Source organism: Chrysochloris asiatica, unplaced genomic scaffold, assembly GCF_000296735.1.
Source record: "Chrysochloris asiatica unplaced genomic scaffold, ChrAsi1.0 scaffold00094, whole genome shotgun sequence".
In the NCBI taxonomy this organism is placed as follows: domain Eukaryota; kingdom Metazoa; phylum Chordata; class Mammalia; order Afrosoricida; family Chrysochloridae; genus Chrysochloris; species Chrysochloris asiatica.
Window position 1 is genome coordinate 10,218,185 of NW_006408612.1, and position 24,689 is coordinate 10,242,873.

The following is a 24,689-nucleotide window of genomic DNA, read 5'->3' on the forward strand; positions in this document are numbered from 1 at the left end:
AGAATGTGTACCACATTTTTGGTGATTAGAAGAGCAGACTGTGGTAGTATGTTTTCACAAACTATTCTGGTCTTTTCTTTCTGTGCACATGGAAGCAGTGTACTTTCCAGCTCTCCTGTGGTTGGGTGAGGTCATGTGACAAGTTCTGGCCAATGTATTTTATTGTGGGACATTTAACTGCCAGTGCAAGACAATCCAGGGCTCTCTCTTTTCAGCAATAATGAATGGTAATAACCACAATTGCAATGCTTTAGAATGAATATAGAGTCACCAGCTAATCTTCTATGTACATGTATGAGCAATTTATGTTTTTAAGTTTTTGGGATCTGCTAAATAGGAGCTCTGGTAGCATAGTGGTTACAAATCGGGCTGCGAACCTTAAGGTCAGCGGTTCAAAACTACCAGCCGCTCCGCGGGAGAAAGATGAGGCTTTCTACTCCCGTAAAGATTTACCCCCTCAGAAACCCTGTACAGGGTCGCTATGGGTCGGAACCGACTCGACGGCACTTAACAACAACAACAAATAGGAGCTCTGGTAGCATAGTGGTTATGAGTCGGGCTGCCAAATGCAAGATCAGCAGTTCAAAACTACCAGCGGTTCCACGGGAGAAAGATGAGGTGTTCTGCTCCAGTAAAGATTTACAGCCTTGGAAACCCTGTGCAGGATCACCATGAGTTGGAACCGACTCCATGATACTTAACAACAACAATTAGTGATATCATAGCCTATTCTGCAGTTACACTTGCATCATTTAAAAGCACACACAGATATATTTTGTGTAGGAAAATGTGGTAGTGGTGGTAGTATGCCAAGGAGTCAGTTCTGACTCATAGTGACCCTGCTGTATAAAGGTTTCCAAGGCTGCAAATCTCTACAGGAGCAGAAAGCCGCATCTCAGGTGTACCTGAACCAAACCATGGTATTTTCAGTCATCTCATCTGCATGTGAAAGGAACACCACAAAAGAATTAATGTATTTGAGTTATTGGCAAAGAATATTGATTATACCACGGACTGCCAAATGAATGAACAAATCTTAGAACGCTTCTTAGAATGAACAAATCCAGAATGCTTCTTAGAAGTGAGAACAGTGAAACTTCATTTCATGTACTTTGGGCATGTTATCATGAGGGACCAGTCCCTAGAGAAGGACATCATGCTTGGTAAACAAGAGGGTCAGGGAAAAAGAGGAAGACCATCACCAAGAGGAGTAGCTGGTGAGCTTGAACTGCCGACCTTGCAGTTCAAACGGCTTTGCAGTCTGGTGCATTATCCCACAACGCCACACTAGGACTCCTAAGATGAATAAACATAGTGGCTGCAAAAATGGGCTCAAACAATTGTGAGGATGTCGTAGGACTGGGCAGTGTTTTGATTTGTTGTACACAGGGTTGTTATGAGTTGTAACTGACTTGGCAGCACCAAATAATAACAGTGGCTAAAAAACAACAGAAATGTATTCTGTCATAGTCCTAGAGGCCAGAAGTTCATTCAGTTTCACTGGGCTCAATCGCGATAGCAGCATGTTCTCACTCCCTCTGGAATCCTTAGGAGAGAATCTGTTCTTTGCCTCTTCCAGCTTTGGGTGGCTGCCTGCATTCCTTTGAGTGTGGCAGCATCACTCCAACTCTGCTTCATGGTATGACACATCTATAATCTCCCTCTCTCAAGAACACTGCAATTTGATTTAGGGTCTACCCAAATAATGCAGGAAAAACTTCCTGTGTCAAATCTTCAACTTCATCAAATATACAAAGTCTCCTTTTCCTTCTAAAATAACATTGACAAATTTCAGGGAATAGGAACAAATAATTTTAAGCCATTATTCAATCTTCTACAATAACTATACCTACCTCAAATGGGGGAGTTGAGGATTCAATGAAATAATACAATAATGTTCATCTTGATTTTCTAGTAACTTCCAAATAATACCAGCAATCAAGGATCTTATGTTGGGTAGTTACCTGACTAAAAACTATAGTTGCTACAAAGGTAACATTTTTGGCAGTGAAACCAAATAGGTGGTAAAGGTATGATTTTTTTGTGTGTGCGTATAAATTAAGCTGGACACTATACACTTTGGCCCCAAATCCCTCTAATCTCGAAATAACTTCCTAAAAGAAAAATGTATTTCCTCTCTACCTTCCTTTCCCCCTTGCCCTCTCTTCCAGATGTGAAAAACAGGACCCTTAGCTTAAACATAATTGTCTATTTTGGAACACTATATTTTTGGAAAAAATTCTCACCTTAAGAAATGGCCAAAATGTTATTTGATTTAGTACATTTGAACAAATCTTACCGAGGCCAGAAATATTATCGCTCAGTGGAAGTGCAGTAAAGAAGAAGACTGTGCAATAAACTATGTCGTGCCCAAGCCTCCTGCTATTTTTTACACCATGTTAATACTGATGCAAATTGACTAGGGTTTTAGTGCCTGAGAGTAGGGGCTCTGGGAATATTGCACCCCCCCCCCCAAGACCCTCCACTGCTGAGCCCTGCCATTAATCACCACTTGCCTGTCTCGAGATCTCCCACGGTTTGGTCACGGCTCCAAGGTCACAGGCTGTCATTAACATTGATCTGGAAAACAGAACCAAACAAAACAGCCTGAATAATCTTTTGTTGCATTCCTAAACAAACCCGTCCCAGATACATAAATAAGTAAAATGAAAACGAGGCCAGCTCACGTCTTCTTTACCTTAACAAGGGGCAGCACTGTTTATCGTCTGTACACCCAGCACCTCTGTCCTGTGGCCACTCAGCTTAGGAAGACAAAGCTATCACATACCCTCCAGTGGCCCTTTTGTTTGGTCTGCAGCAAATCAAGGAAAGCAAAGCACTATTTTCTCAACACCTACAGAGCTAAGAAAGCTCTGTTTAAAATAATTTATAATGGATAATGCATTTAAAGTTTTTTATTTTTATTATTTTTTTTTACTATAAGCAAGGGAATCTGTATATAATGCTCTGTACATGGCTGATGAATCTATTTAGCAATTTATCCCTGATTGATGGGAACTGAAGAAAAGCCACATCAAAGAGGAGAGGAGCCTTCATTTTCATCTGCTCTGTAGCACTAAGATTTACAGGGGAGAGCCACAGTTTCACTACGGTTTACAACCTGGCTGCAACCATGTTTTATAAGCATTATGAAGAAGAAACATATTCAGCTACAGCTTTTATTAATTTTAGTACACAAGAAAGCATAGAAAGGGTTTGAATCTGATTTGAGGTGTGGAACTGTATTGGGTTCAAGTAGAATTCATGCTGAATTGTGGCTACAATAACACAGGCACAATTAAAATTACAGATAGCTCAGGTGCTTATGATTTGAGTGGGGGGAAATAAGGCACACTCTTGGTCCAAAATCTGCTTGCTTTGTACTGAAGCCAGCAGTATCTGGTCACAAGGAATGAAGACTTCGAGCTGGGAAATGATACCTTGGCTAATTCCTTTTGGAGGAAAGCGGTATGTTGTTAAAGGTCACAGGGCTGTCCCAATGTCAGGTGCTCACACTTCATCACCTGCCAGATTTGAACTCCTTGGAAATGTGTCTGCTTCCCAGATGGCAGAATATGCCTAGATGGTAGTGGGGTTTGTGTAACTTCCCCAGGAATTCCCTCTAGGGAACAAGGCAGAGCTGCAGATAACAATGGGCCATTCACAGCATAGCCGGGCAGTACCAGCATCCAGTCTGGGGGAATCAAGCTGGGTTTATGAAGCACCTCATTCTGGATGTCTACGTGTACTATGTGCTATGTAAAGAGAGACACGACACATTAGCCTATTCTTCATATTTGATCTTCCGTAACCAACACTTCTACACTGACTACGTGCCTGATGCTATTCTAAGTGCATTACAAATACCAGGGAGCTTCAGAAAGTTCCACTATCTTTCAGTTCCATCTTTTTCACAGACTTTTTGAAATCCCCTCTTATTAACATTCATACTAATGCAATGGATCCTTAGAGTAGCTGCTGTTATTTCTATTTTGTTGTTGAGGGCTGTCGAGTCGATTCTGAGTCATAGCTACACTGTACAGGGCTTTGTGGAGCAGCTGGTGGGTTTGAACTGCCAACCCCCTGGTTCACAGGCCCGTGTTTATCCTACAGCACCACACCATGAGTTCATTTTTTATTTTACATGTAAGTAAATAGAAGCATGGTGAGATAAAGTTAACTTTCCTAAGATTTCTGTACTTAACCTGATCACCTCTCAATACACTCCAATGCTTCATATATTAGGTTCTGTGGGTACGCAAAAGGGACAAGACTCTAATGCATTGGGCTTTGCAGTCTCTTCCTAGACAGGTAACAACATAATTAGGAATCTCTGAAGTTGCCTACTTGTACCACAACTGAGATAATTACTTAGGTTTCATCATCTTGATAATTTGAGGTTCACTTTGCAAGTAATTGATTCAAGTCCACTGAGTTCATTCAAGTTCATGCCAGAGGTGGCCTGATTGTTGAGGAGAGGACACAGTGAGCCCTAATGCTGGCCTCACAGGCTTTCATTGTAACACTCAGCAGCTTTAGAGCAGGACTAAGAAAGCAGAAGGCCTGGGGATGGGTGCCATGGTATGTAGTGGCAAGGTTGTGGGATGAGAGAAGAGGGTTGGTGCCTGACCATCTGGAGCGGATGCAGTGGTGGTGGTGGGGGTGGTGATGGAATGCCGTTGAGTCCATTCTGACACATAGTGACCATGTAGGGGGTTTCTGAGGCTGCAGTAGGGTGATTAAAATGTGTCACAAAACATGACGATTTGCTGTTGCCTATTTTAAACAACTGGGAAGGCATCGCTTATGAACTAATTTGAACATCATTTAAAAAATTTGAAAACAAATTTATGAAGAGAAGACCAAAATATAGTAAGGTTCACTTTCTGAGACACATTCTCTTTTTTCCTGTATGACTAATATCCTCGGAAACCCTATACAGGGTCAGTATGAGGCAGAACGGACTCGATGACACTTTAATAGAACAACAATATCTGATGTGGCACTGGGGAATCAGCACTGGAATTCAAACTACAAGGTTGGTGTCTCAAACCCACCAGCTACTCCTCGGAAACCCTTTATAGGGTCATTATGAGTCAGCATGGACTCAACAGCACTTAACAACAATATCTAAAGTGGTGAATATAAGGCACTTTATGTTTTATATTATGAAGTCCTGGTGTGGCACTGTATGTTAAGCACTTAACCTCAAGGTTGGTTTTAACTGCAAGGTTGGTGGTTCAAACTCACTAGCCACTCCTTGGAAACCCTATAGAGGGTGATTATGAGTCGGAAACCAACTCGACGGCACTTAACAATAACAACAATAACAACATATTTTTATATTACTACTTTAAAAATCATTTGTATGTTCAAGAAAGTGTCGCTAAATCTTGAAATAATGAAAAAGCGCACAAGAGTTTTTTTTCTTACCGAAATGTATCACGATGTTTTTTGATGTTCCAATCATATTCACCTTTCCTGACAAGTTCAAAGAATTCAGTTCTCCTCCTGCACAAAAATCAAATGAAGAAAGAAAGAAAAAAAGAGAAAGAAACCTGGAATGAGATTTCCTAGTCTGTGGGGTGACATAAACACATTTATGGGGAAAATATAAGAGCACCTGAACCAGGTAACTTAATATTTGAAATTATGAGGCCAAAGTTCTAATAAAATAAATCATTAAAAAGAAAAAAACCCATTGAGACTTCAAGAAAAAGCCACATTCACTTCTGAAAGTATTTACAACAAGGGAGCTTATGGAGCCATAAAACAGAAAACAATGTGCATTGCGTTTAGGATTATGTGCTGTGAGGCCCTCTGTTTCGCTTACTGAATGTCAAAGAAGGAAGGCAAGGACAAATAAAAAGTAGAAACAATTTCCGAATGTTCTTTTTCATTCAACATAGAACTGAGTTGTATGATGAACCAGGATAAGATCAATTTTCTGGTAGTAAATTCACAACAAATTTATTTTTCCAGGTTAGAAAATGACTATTTCACCATTTCAGTGCTTAAGCACATAGTCTCTGGAGTCAAACAACTGGGTCCAAACAGTGATCCCATCACCTGCTAGTTGTGCAATGTTGGGAAGTTACCCAAATCCTCTGAGCCTCAATCTTCTCATTTCTAACCTGGGACTATATTTGTTAACTCACAGAGTGATTGTGAGTATTAGATGAGATGATATATGTAAAGCATTTAGCACAGTGTACTTTTTAAGAACTAGATACAAACACACACACACGATATACACATCTATGCATCTCCATATGGACAAAACAAGAAGATAAGAAGTGAAGGTTTTTTAATTGTGAGAATATAGGTGATTTATTCCTCTTTAAAACTTACCTTGCATCTAGTGATATGACTTCATTTTTACAATGAGAAATTTTAATAAGAGGACATTGCCGCTTTGATTTAAGAATCAGTTGGCATATTTTGCCTGGTTGGCACTTTCTAATGAGAAATTCTTTAAAGGAAATTGATGACCCATTTCCCCAAAGTGTACCCTACAAACTGCTCGTCTTAGAAGGTGCTCTATGCCAAGGGATTCTCTGGCCAAGGAGGTTTGAGAAATGCTGCCTATAATACACTTCCCTTGGAAAGTCACCAACTATGCTAAGCTTGGTAAGGTTCTGAGAAACAGAAAAGCCTCTGATTACAGACTTCCACAGTGCTGTACTGATACTCTAAGGACTATACTTTGGAACGTGCTGCCGTTATACATCGTTTATAGTAGGAATCTGACAGGGGAGGATCTCAGAAACATAGCGCTGACCTAGTACTGTTGGAGGACAAGGAGCACGATGCTGAGGGTAGTTGGCTCCCCTGTGTCTAGCTGGAAGTACTCATGACCTGCTTGCTAATGTATGGATTTCCTACCATCTGGTCAGACTGGCTTCTCAATTTATCAAAAAGGTTGGGAAGTCAAATGTGTGACTCACTTCTTTATTCAAGACACAACAGATTCTGTTCCTGCCCCCTGAAGTGGGTACAAGTTAAGGTCATACCAGGGTATGCGATAATCTTCAGGGCAGAGATGACACACACACAATTATACTGAAGGGTCCAGCAACACCTGTCCACTGGGGCTGGGGAGGGGGCATGCACACATTGATCATGTCTTCTTATAACCTGACAGTGAACTGAAATAGAATGGGAGGTTGGTCGAGTGGAAAAAGCAGGCTTTAGATGCACACTGACCTCAGTTTAATGCTGTTGTTGGGTGCTTGGAGTCAATTCTGACTCATAGTGACCTTATATGGGCTTTCTTGGCTGTAATCTTTTTTTTTTTCTTTAAGTTTTTGTTGTGAATTATGTGTTAGTATCTGGTAGTGTAGTGGTTACGAACCGGGCTGCGAACCTTAAGGTCAGTGGTTTGAAACTACCAGCCGCTCCGCGGGAGAAAGATGAGGTTTTCTACTCCCTTAAAGATTTACACCCTTGGAAACCCTGTACAGAGTCGCTATGGGTCGGAACCAACTCAACGACACTTAACAACAACAACATACATGGGTAAACATCTTTACATTCATCCTATCGTGCTTTGTTTCATTGCAGTGATCACAATCCCCTGAATGCATCATCAAACACCCAAAGGTACACCCCACCCACACTCCTGCCGCCCCCCGCCCCCGGCTGCTAGCACACAACCCCTCTCCCTCCCCGAGTCCAGAGTCCCCAGCTACTCCTTCTCTCCAAGTTATGTCATTGCATCTGCCTTCATCCCTAGTGTCACTGCCTCTCTGGGCACGGTCTCGCACTTCGCTTTTCTCCCTTGATGGTTCCAGGGATCTTGGCTCCTCCTGGACTGCAGAATCAGGTTCTCCCCTCCTTTTCTTATCAAACATTTACATTTACATTTCCCTTGCCAACACTCCTTGTCAGACCTGATTTGGCTGTAATCTTTATGGAAGCAGATCATCTGATCTTTCCTCTCTGGAAAAGGTAAGTGGGTTCCGTTTACTAATCTTCAAGCTCATAGCCAAGCACTTAACTCTTGCACCACCAGGAGCTCCTGGGGTTTAATGCTATCTCTTAATAGCTGTGTGGAGCTCCGCATGTGATTCAATGTTTCTGTGACACAATTTCCAGTTTAGCACGAAAGATTTGAGATTAAGTATGTTGCACTGGTAGATCCGTAATACCTGACAGCTATGTTGTTGTTGTTATGTGCCGTGGAGTTGGTTCCGACTCATAGCGACCCTGTACAGGGTTTCCGAGGCTGTAAATCTTTACTTGAGCAGAAATCCTACTCTTTCTCCTGCGTAACAGCTGGTAGTTTCGAACTGCTGACCTTGTGGTTCACAGCCTGATTTGTAACCACTACGCTACCAGAGCTATAGTTTGTCTATAAATAACAGAATAGAATCACTGCCAACAAAGGACTGGACTACATGGAAATGGAAAATATCACCCAATCCTCTCTTCTTGGTGGTGGTGGTGATTATGTACTGTGGAGTCGGTTCCGACTCACAGCGACCCTGTAACAGGGTTTCCGAGGCTGTAAATCTTTACGGGAGCATAAAGCCTCATCTTTCTCCCACAGAACAGCTGATAGATTCGAACTGCTGACCTTGCGGTTCGCAGTCCGATTCGTAACCACTACGCTACCAGAGCTCCTTAATCCTCGCTTCTTACTGAATGAAAATTAGTCTTTTTGTAAAAATAATTCTGGAGAAGAAGGTTTGGTTCAGTAAGTGCTTATTGAACAGCTATTCTGTGCCAAATTTGTACGAGGCTTTATGGACCACAGCACACAGGTTCTACTTTTAAACACCTCAGAGTTTATCAGGAGCAGCTAACAAATAAATATGATAAAAAACCGACCTTCAAATGTGATACTAATATAAGTGAGGCACCTACCTCTCCATTACCACTCACTTGCATCAAGCACAAAATCTAAGGGAGTGCCAAAAATCTTAATTATCAAGGTAAGTAATAGTTTAATGCAATATTTAAAAAAAAACTAAAATTAATGCAAAAATCCATAATAAATGAAATATCACAATTTTAAGTAAAAGCAGGTTCCTCCCTAGATTTCCATGACTCACCTCACTTGTTTTACCTTATTCTTGACCCTGAAGTGCCTAATATTTATTGGATGCTTAGTGTATATACTCATGTTGGGTAAGGCGGAGGGTCATAGAAAAAGAGGAAGACCTCCAGTAAAATGGATTGGCAAAATGGCAGCATCAATGGGGTCAACCGTGGCAACAATTGTGAGGTTGGTCCAGGACCAGGTAGTGTTTTGTTCTGTTGTGCATAGGGTCGCTATGAGTCGACACCAACTCGATGGCACCTAACAATAACAACTAGTGTAGTTGGCTGACCTCCTGATCACTAATCAGGCGGCTTTGGTTGCTTACTTTTAAGTTTTCCTATCAGGAAAAGGGTAATTGTAATGAGATCTATTAACAAAAAGTGATTTACATAAAGCACTTAGAAGAGTGCCTGGCATAAAGCAGGTATTTGGTATAAATGTATTTGGTTCTTCTTGGAAGTGATGTGACATGGAGTCAGACTCATAGTGACACTGCATAGAGTTGCCGAGGCTGTAAATATTTATGGGAGTGGAAAGCCTCATCTTTCTCAGAGAAGCAGCTTGTAGCTTCAAATTGCTGACTTTGTGGTTAGCAGTCAGCTTATCATCCACTATTATGCCAGGGCTCCTTCTAACCACTATAGAGTAACTACTGTTATTAAGCTCAGAGCGGTTGACTACCGCGCCCAAAGTTTCACAGCTGAGAATTGCCAAAGCTAAGATACAAACACAATCTTTTGGAATAAACAGGATATGTACTTTATTACTGCACCAGATGGATTTTCATTTATTATGGATTATGCACATGGGCAGTCATTCCAATCCTATGAGTTACTGAGTTACTCTAAGAAATCACTAGAATGCAAGCTCCATGAGGACAGGGACCCGTTTGTTTTGTTCATTGATGTATACCAGCACTTAACAATACAGTGCCTAGTGCAGAATTCAATAAAATATTTGTTAAATTGAAAAATGAAATGCATTCCCCCTCTATGTTGTTTATGTTCAAAAGCTATATATATATTTCTTCTTCTTCTTCTTCTTTTTTTTCATCTTTTTTAGGGTTTCCAAGGAGTGCATGGTGGGTTTTAACCACCAAACTTGTGGTTAGCAGTCCAGTGTTTATCCAACAGTGCCACACACCAGGGCTCCATATGTAAGATTTTTTTCTGAACCATCTGATAGGAAGTTGCATACATATATCATTGCCCTTTGCCCCTAGATACTTCCTAAGGGTATATTCTCTTATATAATAGTACATTACCAACTACAGTAAATTTAACACTGATGTGGTGCTGTAGGATCAGCACTGGACTACAAACTCCAGGGTCAGCAGTTCAAACCATCAGTTGCTCCTTGGAAACCCTATACAGGGTTGCTATATGTCGTAATCAACTCAAAAGCTATATATTTTTAAAAGAACTTTTCAGCCACTGGTTTTACCCAAATTCTTATTGTTTAGGGTCTTTATAGTTGCAATATGGAAAGTGTAAGATAAGAAAACTACAAAAAAGCCATTCCAGAAAAGCCTGGTGAGATACTTGAAGACCAGTTCTAACTCGAAATGCAACAAGTAATAGAAAATAAGAACACAATTCTTATTCGGTAGCTGACCCTCCCTCCAAGAATTATTATCTGCTGAGCATATTTTCACGTATGAGACGTAACATCATTGATATTTTTCCCCCCATGAAAATCTATGGTGTGGCAACTGAATAGCAACATAAGAATAAATTCCCCAGTGCTGAAAACTTTAATAGCTAGAGTTGCTGATGTGAAAGTCTTATATCAATGGAACTAAAAATTAGTCACAGGTTTCACGTTACCTTAACAAAGTTGGATTCCATTGCAGCAGGAAGAAGGAATATCCATTAATTGTAGAGGATGGTGAATACAGGAAGGATGAAAGACATTTTTTTCACAGGGCATAGAACAAAGTTCCATACTAATTTGATTTTCCTCCACTGACAAAAGTGTATTTATTTCTTGATAGTTTCTATTTAGTCCAAGGTCCCCAAGATTCAGCTATGAACTTCCTCCACACCATAGATTTGTCAGGACAAACATGAAAAAATAGCTAGTCACTAGTGGAACCATGCACATTACACAGCTGGAGATCTACTCCATCACATCAATAGATGTTTTAAAGTTTAAAACAAATTGTATTTTAAATTTTTTAGAAGTTCCTGGGTAAACCACCTTGAAGAATAGGGAGGTGGGGTTAATCATCTTCATATAGCTACACAAAGGATTTTGAAGTGATACTATATAAAGATCTATTATGCATAGTTCATATATTGTAAAAGGTCCCCATGGCACGGACTATTCATATGTACCACTCGCCTTGGAAACACAGCGTCCCCCAGCCTGTTGAGGCCCCATGGTATCTCTGCACTGCTGCTTCCGGCTCCCTCCCCCTCACAGAAAATGACCATTTCCTAAATTTTGTAGATATCATCTTCACAAATAGCCTCATAATGCTACAAAATAAATAACATGCAATGTTATTTTTCTTGTTTAAAAAAACTTTATATAGATGGTGTCATTTTTTTTGGCAACTCACTACTCTTACTCAAAGCTCTTTTGTGAGCTTAATCCATGTTGTTACATGGAGTCTGAAGTCATTGTTCCATAGAACTGTATGGTATTCCATATATATTTTTTTATAATCAAGACCTAGTGGTTCATGAGTTAGTGCTACCTCATGGTGACCCCATGTCTTTCAGAGTTGAACTGTGCGTTTTCAATGGCTGATTATTTGAACATGTTGTTGTTGTTGTTAAGTGCCATCGAGTCAGTTCTGACACATAGTGACCCTGTATAGTAAGTGTGAATCCCCTGCTTTGTGATTCAAAACCACCTTGAAGTTGAGTGCTTATTCTATGATGCCACACCACAATGCCATGAAGTATGTTGTTGCTGTTGTTAGGTGCCATTGAGTCGGTACCAACTCATAGCGACCCTATGCACAATAGAACCAAACATTGCCCTATCCTGTGCCAACCTCACCATTGTTGCCATGTTTGAGTCCATTGATGCTACCACTTTGCCAATCCATCTCTCTGGGGGGTCTTCCTCTTTTTCTCTGACTCTCCACCTTACCAAACATAATAACCCTCTCTAGCAACTGGTCCCTCCTGACAATATGTCTGAAGTATGTCTAAACCAAGTTTGGCAATCTGGCCTCCAAGAAGCACTCTGGCTACACTTCTTCCAACACAGATCTGTTGGCAGCCCACGGCACTTTCAATATTCTCCTCCAGCACCATAACTCAAAAGCATCAGTTCTTCTATGCTCTTCCTTATTCACTGTCCAGCTTTCACATGCATATGAGGTTATTGAAAACACCATGGCTTGAAGTATGTAGATAGTATGTAATCCCTAGAGTTGAGACTAAGCCCTGTGTAATTTCTGCTGTGAATGCCAAGCTGTTGTCACTTTGAAGGCTGGTTGGGAAGCCAGACATGGGTATGATATCCTTAAGGAGAGCCTTGGTGACTTCCAAGGCTTTCTCTGTCTGAGTATAAAAGCCCTCTACCCGGCCAGGTGTCAACCATGACTAATAAGCACTTACAGTTTCGGCATCGATTCCTGACAGTAAAGTCAATCTGCCAGTCCTACCTGGGAAAGGTTCCTCTTCTTTGAATAGGCTGTAGTAATGGAGGGGGTCTTACCCCTCCCTGAGGGTTGTTTTAGGTACATATAGTACAACCTTGGGCCACCTGTTTATTTTTCCTGCATGTCTAATAGTTATTTTTGTTATTAATAGTCTTAGTGACTCATCTCCTATGTGAAAGCCTTGATGGAAATGAGTTTTCGATGGCTGATCATTTAGAACAAAGATCAACATATTTTATTTGTTCATTCCTGTTGATAAAAATTTACATTGTTTCCATTTTTTTCTATTAATATAATGCAGCTATGAACATCCTTGTGAATTCATGTGTGTTCTCCTTATATGTACTACATACATGCATATATATGTGTTTGTATGTGTATATGTGTGTGTGTGTGTATAGAGCCTTGGTGGCACAGTGGTTAAATCTTACTGCCAACCAAAAGTTCAGTGGTTTGAACTCACCATCCATCCCAAAGGATAAAGATGGGGCAGTCTGCTTCTATAAAGATTACAGCCTTGGAAACCCTATGAGGCAGTTGTACTCTGTCCATAGAGTTGCTATGAATTGGCATCCACTCAATATCCACGGGTTTTGAGGTTATAGGTAAATATAAAATTGTTGCTGGGTCAGAAAATAATTTCCTTTCTACTTTTAATTTGAATGTACCCTATACTTAGACCTGTGTGAAACCTTAGAAAAAATTCTGCTGTAGGTGAAGGATGATGATGATGTGATTTGTTCAGAGTTCAGGTCAGTGATGTCAGATTTGGGCAAATTTCAGGTTCTCAGCCTCCCAGTTCTGATCTCTAAGATAGTCTCTCTAAAGCTGCAGATAGCACAAATCTTGAGTGAACGGAGAGTTGTGGCTGACAACACTCACAGACGGAATACCATTGCAGGTCACCGTACCAAGGACAGTAAGAAGATGATCCAGAGGAAAGCTGCAGTCAGCCTAGCCTGGGTTGGTGGTTCCCATTGAGGAATTTCTTTTCTTGTCCTTAGTTATAATGGAGGCCTGGTAGTGCAGTGGTAAAGTGCTTTCTGTTAACTGAAAGGTTAGTAGTTTGAATCCTCACCACTGGACCAATAAACAACATTCTTATTAATGGAGGAAAGATTGAAGTTTTCAAGGACTTCATTCTTCTTGGATCAACTATCAACACTCATGGAAGCAGCAGCCAAGAAATCCAATGACTTATTGCATTAGCAAATCTGCCACACAAGACCTTTTTAAAATGTTGAAGAGCAAAGATGTCAGCTTGAGGACTAAGGTGCGCCTGACCCAAGCCATGGTGTTTTCAACAACCTCATATGCATGAGAAAGCTGGACAGTGAAAAAGGAAGACCGTAGAAGAATTGATGCATTTGAGTTATGGTGTTGGAGGAGATTAATGAAAGTGCCATGAGCTGCCAAAAGAACCAACAGATCTATGTTGGAAGAAGTGCAGCCAGAGTGCTCCTTGGAGGCCAGGATGGCCAAACTTTGTTTCTCATATTTCAGACATATTGTCAGAAGGGACCAGTTGCTGGAGAAGGATATTATGGTTGGTAAGGTGGAGAGTCAGAGAAAAAGAGGAAGACCCCCAGAGAGATGGATTGGCAAAGTGGCAGCATCAATGGGCTCAAACGTGGCAACAAATGTGAGGTTGGCTCAGGACCGAGAAGTGTTTCGTTCTGTTGTACATAGAGTAGCTATGAGTTGGTACTAACTCAATGGCACCTAACAACAACAACAACCTTGGGAGAAAGACATGACACTCTGCTTCTATAAAGATTTGTTGTTTTTAAATGCCATTAAATTGGGTTCCTACTCAAAGTGATCTTGTGTAGGATTTCCAAGGAATAGCTGGTGGTTTTGAACATTGACCTATCAGTTAGCAGTCCAGAACGTATCCCACAGTGATTCCAGTCTTGGAAACCCAACGGGGCAATTCTACTCTGTCCAATAGGGTTACTATGAGTTGAAATTGACTTAACGGTAATGGGTTTGGCTTCCTTGGTGATAATGATTACAAAGCATCTATGTGACGTTACTGTGCTTTTGAGAAACAACTTAGTGGACAGCTGCTCCCATATGTGTATATGCAGATAGATTCTACAAAGTCAAGGGCATTAGCATATGCAAAACAGTTAGAATTAGAAGCACTGAAAGAACATGAGACTGCTAAAATGAGTATTTGAAAACTCACAAAATGATGCAATGTCTTCCGGATCCAGACTCAGTCTGTCATGAGGAACTATATCATTAACTTTTCAAGCAGATCATTGGGAACCTTGGTTTTAAGGACAGTGGCAAGCATTCAGATAGTGAAAAGCAAATTACTGGAAAATCTCATTTATAATCAGGTATGATTTTATTAGGCTTTTATTTTGCTCTCCTGACATATGCTCCACTCAGAAAAAATAGCTATCTTCAAAAAATCCTCATTTGAACAGTACTTCTAAATTTACTCATAAAAATACTCCTAAAAATTGGTTACCAGCCACCCATCAGTACAATGGAAATCTTTCTGGTTTATCATTTATATGCATAGCATCGTTTCTTTGTCCAGGGAGAAATCACCCTTCCCATGTCTATTTTAATCAGAATTTTGTGTGTGTGTGTGGTAAATGCACGTACCTATACATGGTCACTGTGATTCTGAACTAGCTCAATGGCATTTAGCAACACCAACAACATAGGAGTATGTACGTACACATATCGGAGTCCTGGTGTGGCACTACGAGTAAATGCACTGGATTGCAAAGTCATTTGAATCGCAAGGTTGGTGGCTCAAGCTCACCAGTCACTCCTTGGAAACCCTATACAGGGTTGCTGTGGGCTGGAACCTACTTGACAGCACTTAACAACAACAACAACATGTAAAAATATTGTTTATCTATTTATCTAATTGTTCCGCAGCTACTAAAAGTCCAGGTGTGCTAGGCAAAGTTTAACTGCCAAGATGGTGAATGGTTATTGTGATTCTCCCACCGTTCCATCTCCAGAACTCTGAGGCAGGAGTGGGTACGTGTGGCGAGGGTGGGATGGTTGTGGGGGAAAAAGGCATTTGTTCTCTTGGTGTTCTTGCAGCTACTTCAACAGACAAAGCACGCAGCTGCCTGGTGAATGCAGATTCTGGAGAGTTTTAAGGCCCTCTGGCATACTAGAAGATTAATATGTACATGTTGAGTCCAGTAATTATGATGATAGGAGAAAAGTTGCATATTTAATTTGGAAAGTGAATTTTCTTCCTGTCTTACACTAGCACTGATAACACAAAGGATAAGATTAAAGTCACCTAAGAACTTGCTGAAATGATGTGTTCAATGCTGTGCTGTTGCTGACAGTCGAGAGAAAATTTAGCAAAATGCGGGAAATGGAAAATTTATTCTGCATATTGAGACTGGCAGAAGATTAGACAACACAATGCCCCAAGCATCGGTTCAGTTAAGCCACAGTCACTGGGCAAAGCTGGTACTGAACTGAGTCTGCTTAGCTATGGCCGGCATTTGCTTTGGCTATAGCTCTCATCAAGCTGCAGTGTAATATGATTTTGTCTCTTCCCCACTTGGTTCTGAGTCCCTGAAAGTAGGAACCATGTTTTATCTGCCACTGTGTCCTGGGTAACTAGCACTGTGCCTGGCACAAAGGAAGCATTAATGAGTGTTAGTGGATGCATTTCTCATATTTTGAGTTTGTTGAGAAACATACGGATGGGTATGGGTGTATGTAAACATGCTTAGGTGTGTGTCAATAAGTAAAAAATAAAAAAAGAACACCTACATATTTCCTCTAGCAGCTGCACAGCCTGTTGTTCTAACAATAGAATAATATCAGTGAGTTAATTCTTTAGATTTTGTTGAGTTTTGAGAATCAAAGGGAGTAAGCCCCATCAATCAATAACACCTTACCATGCATTGGTTACCTGGTATGGCGCTGTGGGTTAATGTGCCAGACTGAAAAGCTGTTTGAACTACAAGGTCGGAAGTTCAAGCTCACCAGCTGTTCCTCAGAAACCCTATACAGGGTCGCTATGGGTCAGAATCGACTCGACGTACTTAACAACAACAACAAGCATTAGTTGGAGTCCTAGTGCGGCACTGTGGGATAAAGCACTGGACCCCAAAGTTGGTTTGAACCACATGGTCAGTGGTTCAAACTCATCAGCCGCTCCTTGGAAACCCTATACAGGGTCGCTATGAGTTGAAACTAACTTGACGACATTTAAAAAACAATGCATTAATTTATCCTGTCTTTCCAGCATGGTGGCTGTTTCAGTGTAGGCAACTGTGGTCTTAATAAACATTCTTTGAATCATTGTGATAGAAACATAAGACCCCCCAGTGGGATGGACTGGCAAAATGACAACATCAGTGGGGTCAACCGTGGCAACAATTGTGAGGTTGGCCCAGGACCGGGCAGTGTTTGGTTCTGTTGTACATAGGGTCACTATGAGTTGGTACCAACTCAATGGCAACTAACAACCACAACGACTGCATTTTAACCTAGTTTTAAAAACCATAGTCAAACTGTAATTCCTAATGATGTAAAATAATTTAGGGCATTTCGTTGTCATCATCAGATGTTTTTGAGAAATGCTGCTCATTGGATCCCTTTGCAAAGACAAAGACACCATTAGGAAGAACATTTCCCACTATTGCTGATGAATGTTGGTAGGGAACAAAAGAAAGTGGAAACATTTCAATTTGAAGATTAATCTCACAAATTAAGAAAGCCAATCTGAAAATTACTGAACATCTACATGGATTTATCTACTCTGACTTCTTGGGTAATTCACTGCTTCAGTAGTGCTGTGGACCATGTGGTGCAGAGGAACCAGCAGAGACAGCCTGATGACTCTTGGCCTCTCTAAGGCCAGATACACTTACCTATATGAGGGGGATAACAACATCTACCTTGTAGGCTGATATCAAAAAGTTAATATTTGGACAACCCATTATGTTTTGGGCCTTCAAGAGTGAGCTAACAAGCAAGGTGTTTGCCTCCATGGAGCTTCCACTCCAGTGGTGATGCAGGGAGAAAGTGCAATGCCTGGAACAGGACAGAGTTTGGATGTCGTTATTGTTGGTAGGTGCCAGTGCCATTGATTCTGACTCAGAGCAACTTCGTGTGACAGAGTAGAGCTGCCTGGAGGGTTTTCAGTAAGATGGATTGGCCAAGTGGCAGCATCAATGGGCTCAAGCGTGGCAACAATCATGAGGTTGGCTCAGGATCGGGCAATGTTGCATTCTGCTGTGCATAGGGTCGCTATGAGTAGGCACCAACTTGATGGTACTTAACAACAACAACAATCTTTCTCCTACAGAGCTGTTGGGTAAGTTTAAAGTGTCAACCTTGGTAGCTGAGCGCTTAGCCACTGTGCCACTAGGCCCCTGGGCTAGTATAGTCTATCACAATCTGTTGTGTAGAGATGCTAACCCATTTGTGGGGTCATTCTTCAGAGTTGCCCAATAGCGACCACCTGTCTGACTATATAAAAGGTAAAGAATTACCAGTCTGTGATGCCTTCAGTTGAACTCACCTGCAAACCAGGAGACTCTGTTTTGAGACTCAGCCTTCTGAGTAACCCTAACTGGGAGCCCACCCTCCTGGTGAAGTCTGGAGGCTTCTGTTCTATTGCTCTAGGCCTGATACCTACTGTATCTGGAAAGGGCCTTAAGCATGTGCATACTGCAGTTACTGCTGCCCCTAATGCCTGAAGGGATGCCCCAGGAAAGGCTTCAGTGTCCCCTTAGTATAGTTACGCTCCCAGTTATATAAGTGCAGAGAGAATGACAAAGGTTTTAAAAACATTTTAGAGTGCAACTATTTGTTTGGAATTCCAGCTTTACCATTTAGCATTGTGAGCAATTTACTGAGTCTTTCCAAACCTCAGGTTAGTAATATACCTATTTCTAACAGCACTGCTTGAAGTGTTAAACAGGACAATGGATATGTAGATGCTCCTAAGTAGGCACTCAGGAAATATTCTTTGGTGTGCTTGTTATCAATTATGGAAGCTGCATTGTTGTTGTTGTATGCCATAGAGTGGATTCCGACCCATAGCGACCCTATAAAAGGTTTCCAAGGAGCAGCTGGTGAGCTTGAACCACCAACCTTGCAGTTCAAACGGCTTTGCAATCTGGTGCATTAACCCACAGCGTACATAGGTCGTATTTATTGACTTACATGTAGACAAATTGTACAGGGTTTTGTGGCATCCCTTTGAATGTTGAACATTTGTAATTCTGGATCTTGCTCACTCTGCCTACCCCATACCTTCAATCTCAAAGTTTTACTAAAATGAAGCTGAAAAACTTCTAAACGTGTCATCTTCTATGGTGGGTGCATATTTTATTGCTTTCCAGTTGCATATTCCTTTTTTCATAAAGTACTTTGAATTATCAAGCCTTTTCATATAGGTAAGCTCCATTGATCACCACAAGGACCTTAAGAGATCCGTATGGATGACAGGTCTCTGCCCATTTTGCTGACAAGGAAACCAAGATTAAGTGACTCTGTGAAAGTCACATGGCTGGTTACTAATATGGTATTTCTAATTCCTGCTAGAGATGGTTGTTGTTGTTAAGTGCTGTCCAGTTGGTTTGACTCATAGTGACCCTATATAAGGTTTCTGAGGAATGGCTGGTGGGTTTGGACCACCAACCTTGCAGTTCATGGTGGAATTACTATTTAATTATCCAGTATTTATTTACTGCAGCAACTCAGGGATAGGCACAGCCATCAGTTTTAGAAAATTACTCAACAACAACTAGAAAATATTTTCAGTGACTTGGAAAATCAGGCTGAATCATTAGTTCCTATACTTAGGTTGTAAAGCCTAGAACCTCACACTAAGGCTTTCCAAGATACTTTTTTAAACTTGCAAATTTTGCTTTTCTATAAAGACGCCATTTGTATATACTAGAATCCCGAGGACACCTAATGCCATTAAAAGTGAAAATTACAAATTTTTGTGATTGTTTTTAAAGGTTTTCCACATTTCCTTGAAGCTAACATTTCCCCCTGTTGGAGCAAGGCAGGGTACCCTGGCCCTAGAAGTAAGCCCCAACCCCCTCTCCAGAAGACGTGGAGGCTTCTAGTGTGACCTTTCTTTCCTTTCTGAGGAGAGGAAAGCAGTGAATTTTCACTATATCATATCTTTTGACTCAAGAACTCAGGGCAGAAGAACCAACAATAATACCAGACTTCTAGAAACTAGATGGCCCAGCCCTGGTCCAGACATTACAGTATTTCTTTGCACCATCACTGAAGTCCTTGTCTGGCACTGTAGAATCAGCAATGGACTGCGAATCACAAGGTCAGTGGTTCGAGCCCAGCAGCTGTTCCTCGGAAACCCTATGCAGGGTCACTGTGAGTTGGAACCAACTCGACGACACTAAACAACAACAACTGCATCACCACTAGAGTTGAAGCTCTACAAAGGCCGACTTCTAGAAACTGGTGCTGCCTCATACGGTCCTCTAGGGCCATCTCTATTTAACCATGGCTGCTACACCACTGTCACAGCTCCTGCCTCAGCTCTGCAGAGCGTCAGGTTCTGCCCTGGTGGTTCTGTGACTCCACGTGTGGGAGTAGGGATTTGTTGTTGTTGGTAAGTGCCATAGAGTTGGTTCTGACTCATAGCAGCTCTGTCTAGGGTTTCCGAGTCTATAAATCTTTGCAGGAGCAGAAAACTACCACCTTTTCCCCACGGATTGTTTCCTGGTCTCTAACTGCCGACTCTGGGGTTCAGAGTCCAGTGTTTATCCTACAGAGCCACCACATTCCCCGGAAGTAGGGATGGCTGGTGGAAATGACAGCTCTTGGGCCTGCACAACCAGGAAGTGTGGAAATCAACATGTCACTGGACAACCTTTGGCCAATAGAGGTTGAGAAACTGCTGGACAATTTTAAACATAGCATATACAATTCCTCAGAAAGGTTTTGCAGGATCAAGCCCAATTATCCATAGTAGTGACCAATTAGGGAATGCATCCTTACAGGGAAGCTTTTCTTTCTCCCCCAGTGTCTCCCAGCTCCTAATTCCTAGTGTCACTTCCAAATCTAAACTATCTGTATGCAAACCTTGGTATCTGGATCTTCTTTGGGAAAGGCCAAGGGGAACCCATGTTGGTTTTCATATTACACCAGTTAAAATATACCCAGAAAGGTAATCAAGAGAATCGACTTCATAGCAAAGGCTGGAGAGGTAAATTTTGTCATATGTTGTATCCCGTATCCAAATGGAAACCATTTCTTGATTCTTCCGTTTGAGAGGGAAGATGGTGATTATGGAAAGAGTCTTGAATGAAGAGGTATGGTTTCTAGTTTTGCCACTACTTTACATTTTGGATCTTAGCACATGAAGGAGATGAATTAGATTATACAATTTCTATAACCCCTTCCAGTTCCACGGTTAGGTATTTGTGGAATAAAATCATCTGTCTTTTGTGGCAGTTTGTGGTAGCTGCTCTCCCCTTCATTAATCCTAGGGGTTGTTTTGGCTAAAAATATGGCAATGCTTTAATTCAGTTGTAGACAGGCAAGTGAATTAGCCTCCTGAAGGTCTAGATTAGAGAATGAACAGCTATTCAGAACCTCAAAAACAATAACTGACAAAAAGGGAACAAGCCAGCTTTTTTAGGAGTCAGCAAACATTAGCAGGGGCTGGAGCATTAAGATAAGAACAGAGTAATGAGAAAACGAGCTGCTACCAACTGCCTTGACTGTGTTCCCACAGCGGTCACTCAGTGAATTGGTCACATCCCAAACGAGGCTTGATAAATGGACTGCAAGTGTTGAGGGTTTTTTTTCCCACGTTAGAAGTTACTTGGAAACTTAGCTTGGGGAAATATTTCTATTTGAGAGAATGCAAGTAACACAAAATCCTTCAAGTATCTGGGGCAGGAACTAAAACTGCTAAAAGGATATCAGCATTTTATAAATCATAAATCAAGGAATGTCAGTCCAGAAAATGATGAAAATCATAAAATTTAAGTCAAACATAAGGGCCCCCAAACATGCCAAATAAATAGAGGATCAAGCAAATGAATTTGTAGGTATTGTCATTTACAAAACAATCCAACAAAAAAGTTGATTTTGTAATATCCTTTGGGTGATATCCACTGTATAAACTTTGAAACCCTCCCCCACAACATTCTGTAATAATAAGACCTTCCATGTACATTTGTGTTCTTTAATTCAGGTATTATATTAAACACTTTATATAAATTATTGCTAATCTTGATAATAATGTTGCAGCATATTTGTTGTTGTTAAGATGGTTCTGACTCATAATGACCCTGTGTAGGGTTTCCAAAGAGCTACTGGTGGGCTTGAACCACTGACCTTGTGGTTAGCAGTCCTATACTTAAGCTACAGCGCCACACCAGGACTCCAGCACATCAATTATTACCTTTATTTTACATATGAAGAAAAGAGGTTTAGAGAGGTAAATAATTTTTCTGATGACACACAGCAAGCTGTGGCAGAGCTGCTGGGATTTATGTTTTTAAATACAAGAGGGCTTTAGAAAGTTTGTGGGAAAATCCCATATCTTTTAATTACATTTTTTCACAAACATATTGAAGCCCCCTCATGTATTTTTAAAATTAAAGTTCCTACTTATCAAAGTAGCACATGTAAACAGTTAACAAATGAAATAGTACTAAAAGGCATATAATGAAACATAGCAGGTTTTCCCATTCTTTGCCTTTTTGTCCTTTCTCTTTCCCAATGCTTTCATATTTTTAATTTCCAGTAACTCTTCATTCTTCTCTGGTTGCTTCTATTATTATTTTTAAGCTTCCTGGTTTTGTTTTGTTTTGTTCATGGATACAATATCTTAGCTCTGAGAATATTAACAGTATTTTTTTTTTTTTTTCTTCCTGTGTTGTCTTTGAATTCTGGTTTTATTTATGTCTTCTATTTGTTTTGGCCTCTGCCTTTCATATTGGAGATGAAAATGTTCTGTGATTTTTGGTTGTCCATGGTGTGGTGCTATGGGTTAATGTGCCAGACTGCAAAGTCATTTGAATTGCAAGGTCGGTGGTTCAAGCTCATATAGAAGCTCCTCGGAAACCCTATATAGGGTTGCTATGCGTCAGAACTGACTCAACAGCACTTAACAACAAAACATTAATATTTAGGAGTCCTGGTGTGGCTCTCTGGGATAATGTATCAGACTGCAGTCATTTGAACTGCAAGGTCAGTGGTTCAAGAAACCCTATACAGGGTTGCTATGGGTCAGAATTGACTTGATGGCACTTAACAACAACAACATTAGTATTTAGGAGCCCTCGTGTGGCACTGTGGACTAATGCACTGGACTGCTATGTCAGTTTGAACCTTAATGTTGGTGGTTCAAGCTCACTAGTCGCTCCTTGGAAACTCTATACAGGGCCGCTATGGGTCAGAACCAACTCGATGGCACTTAATAATAATAACAGCAACAAATTAGTATTACAGAGTCCTGATATGGCACTGTGGGATAATGTGCTGGATTGCAAAGTCAATTTAAACTACAAGGTTGGCAGTTCAAACTCACCAGCCACTCCTCGGAAACCCTATATGGGTCAGAACTGACTTGACAGCACTTAACAACAACAACAACATTAGTATCTAGGTGCTGTGGGATAATGCACTAGAGTGCAAGGTCAGTTTGAATTGCGAGGTTGGAGATTCAAACTTACCAGCCGCTTCTTGGAAACCCTATACAGGTTCACATTATGGGTGGGAACCCACTCAGTGGCACTTAATAACAACAAGAGCGACACTAGATACTAATTATATAGAGCTTCTGAGGAGCAGCTGGTGAGCCTGAACCACTGGCCTTCTCCTGGGGTAGAGGACAGGGGAATTGTACGGTATGCTTATAGGCGACTTTCTAGCAAGCTCTTTGTCTTTGTCTGGGAGTGCTAGCTCCAATTTTCAGGGTATCTTTTATCTCTAAGACTCAACCAAGGCTCTTCAGGGCAAACTGGCTTACTGTTCAGAGTCGTCTTCTGTAGACCTTTGCTTTCCACTTCTACTGTCCTAGCTCAGTTACCATTCATTGGTTTGCCTCCCATTTTCCACAAATGTACTGTCATCACTTGTTAATTGTGTGTGCTCTCACTCTTTCTTCTTGCAGATTTAAGCCTCCCCCCCTCCCCCCCATATTCATTTAGTGTCATTTTAGTGGCGTTTCAGGAGGGAGAAGATATAGATACTTGACTCCATCTGCTAGGCTTAACCTGAAGGCCAGAATGAGATTTCAATCCTGACCAGTATAACTCCAAAGCCTTTACTTCTTTTACTCATCCTAGGTAGCAACCCATCCAGTGGAATCCAACAAAAAATACCTGTGACATACACTGCAAATTGTCTACTCAATGTCCCTCTTTCATTTCTTCCTTCGTAATAGAACCTCTGGTTTTCAACTGGGCACATGGTTACCCAAAATGAAAAATTTCTTCCCAACCTTTCTTGAAGATAAGTATGGCCAAGTGATTAAATTCTGGCCAATTAAATATAACTGCTATGTGACAGTTTCCAGAATACTCAAAAGATAGCTTGTATCACCCTTTGCCCCTTTCTTCTTTATCCTTCCTTTTTTTTAGCTGTACATTACAGCTAGAGCTTGAGCAGTTATCCTGGACTAAGAAGTGGAAGCTATGTGTTGAAAGTGGTAGCACAGTGAGGTAGGAGGAGCCGGGGTCCCTGATGACCTAATAAAGCCACTCTCTACAAGTCCTAAAATGCTTGCCTCCAGACTTCTTTCAGGTGACAGAGCAGTCATTGTTACTTTGGGCTTTCTGTCATGTACAACTGAGCCTAATTCTAACTGATACAGTGTCAATGGGCAATATGACTTCAGAGAGGGTGACAGAAGTTTCATAGAAAAGAGGGGAGAACATCTGAACTTTAAAGGATGGCTAGTTCAACCTGATGAGAAAGTGCGGGACACATTCCATGTGGAAGAGTAGTATGAAGAGGGACACATTGGGCAAGATTGCATAGAGTGCTTTTATAGGGTTACGTGTTGACTAGTGTGGT

At 41.0% G+C, this 24,689-nt stretch overlaps 1 protein-coding gene across 1 annotated transcript in view; it reads right to left on the minus strand.

Moving 5' to 3' along the window:
- Positions 1–24,689, minus strand: part of PDE11A (phosphodiesterase 11A) — a 747,671-nt gene that overhangs the window by 94,872 nt on the left and 628,110 nt on the right. Inside the window, exons 16-17 of the mRNA XM_006866701.1 lie at positions 5,434–5,511; positions 2,517–2,580 (exon numbers count right to left, since the gene is read on the minus strand). Coding sequence (XP_006866763.1) covers positions 2,517–2,580; positions 5,434–5,511 — 142 coding nt within the window. The remainder of the gene's footprint in view (positions 1–2,516; positions 2,581–5,433; positions 5,512–24,689) is intronic.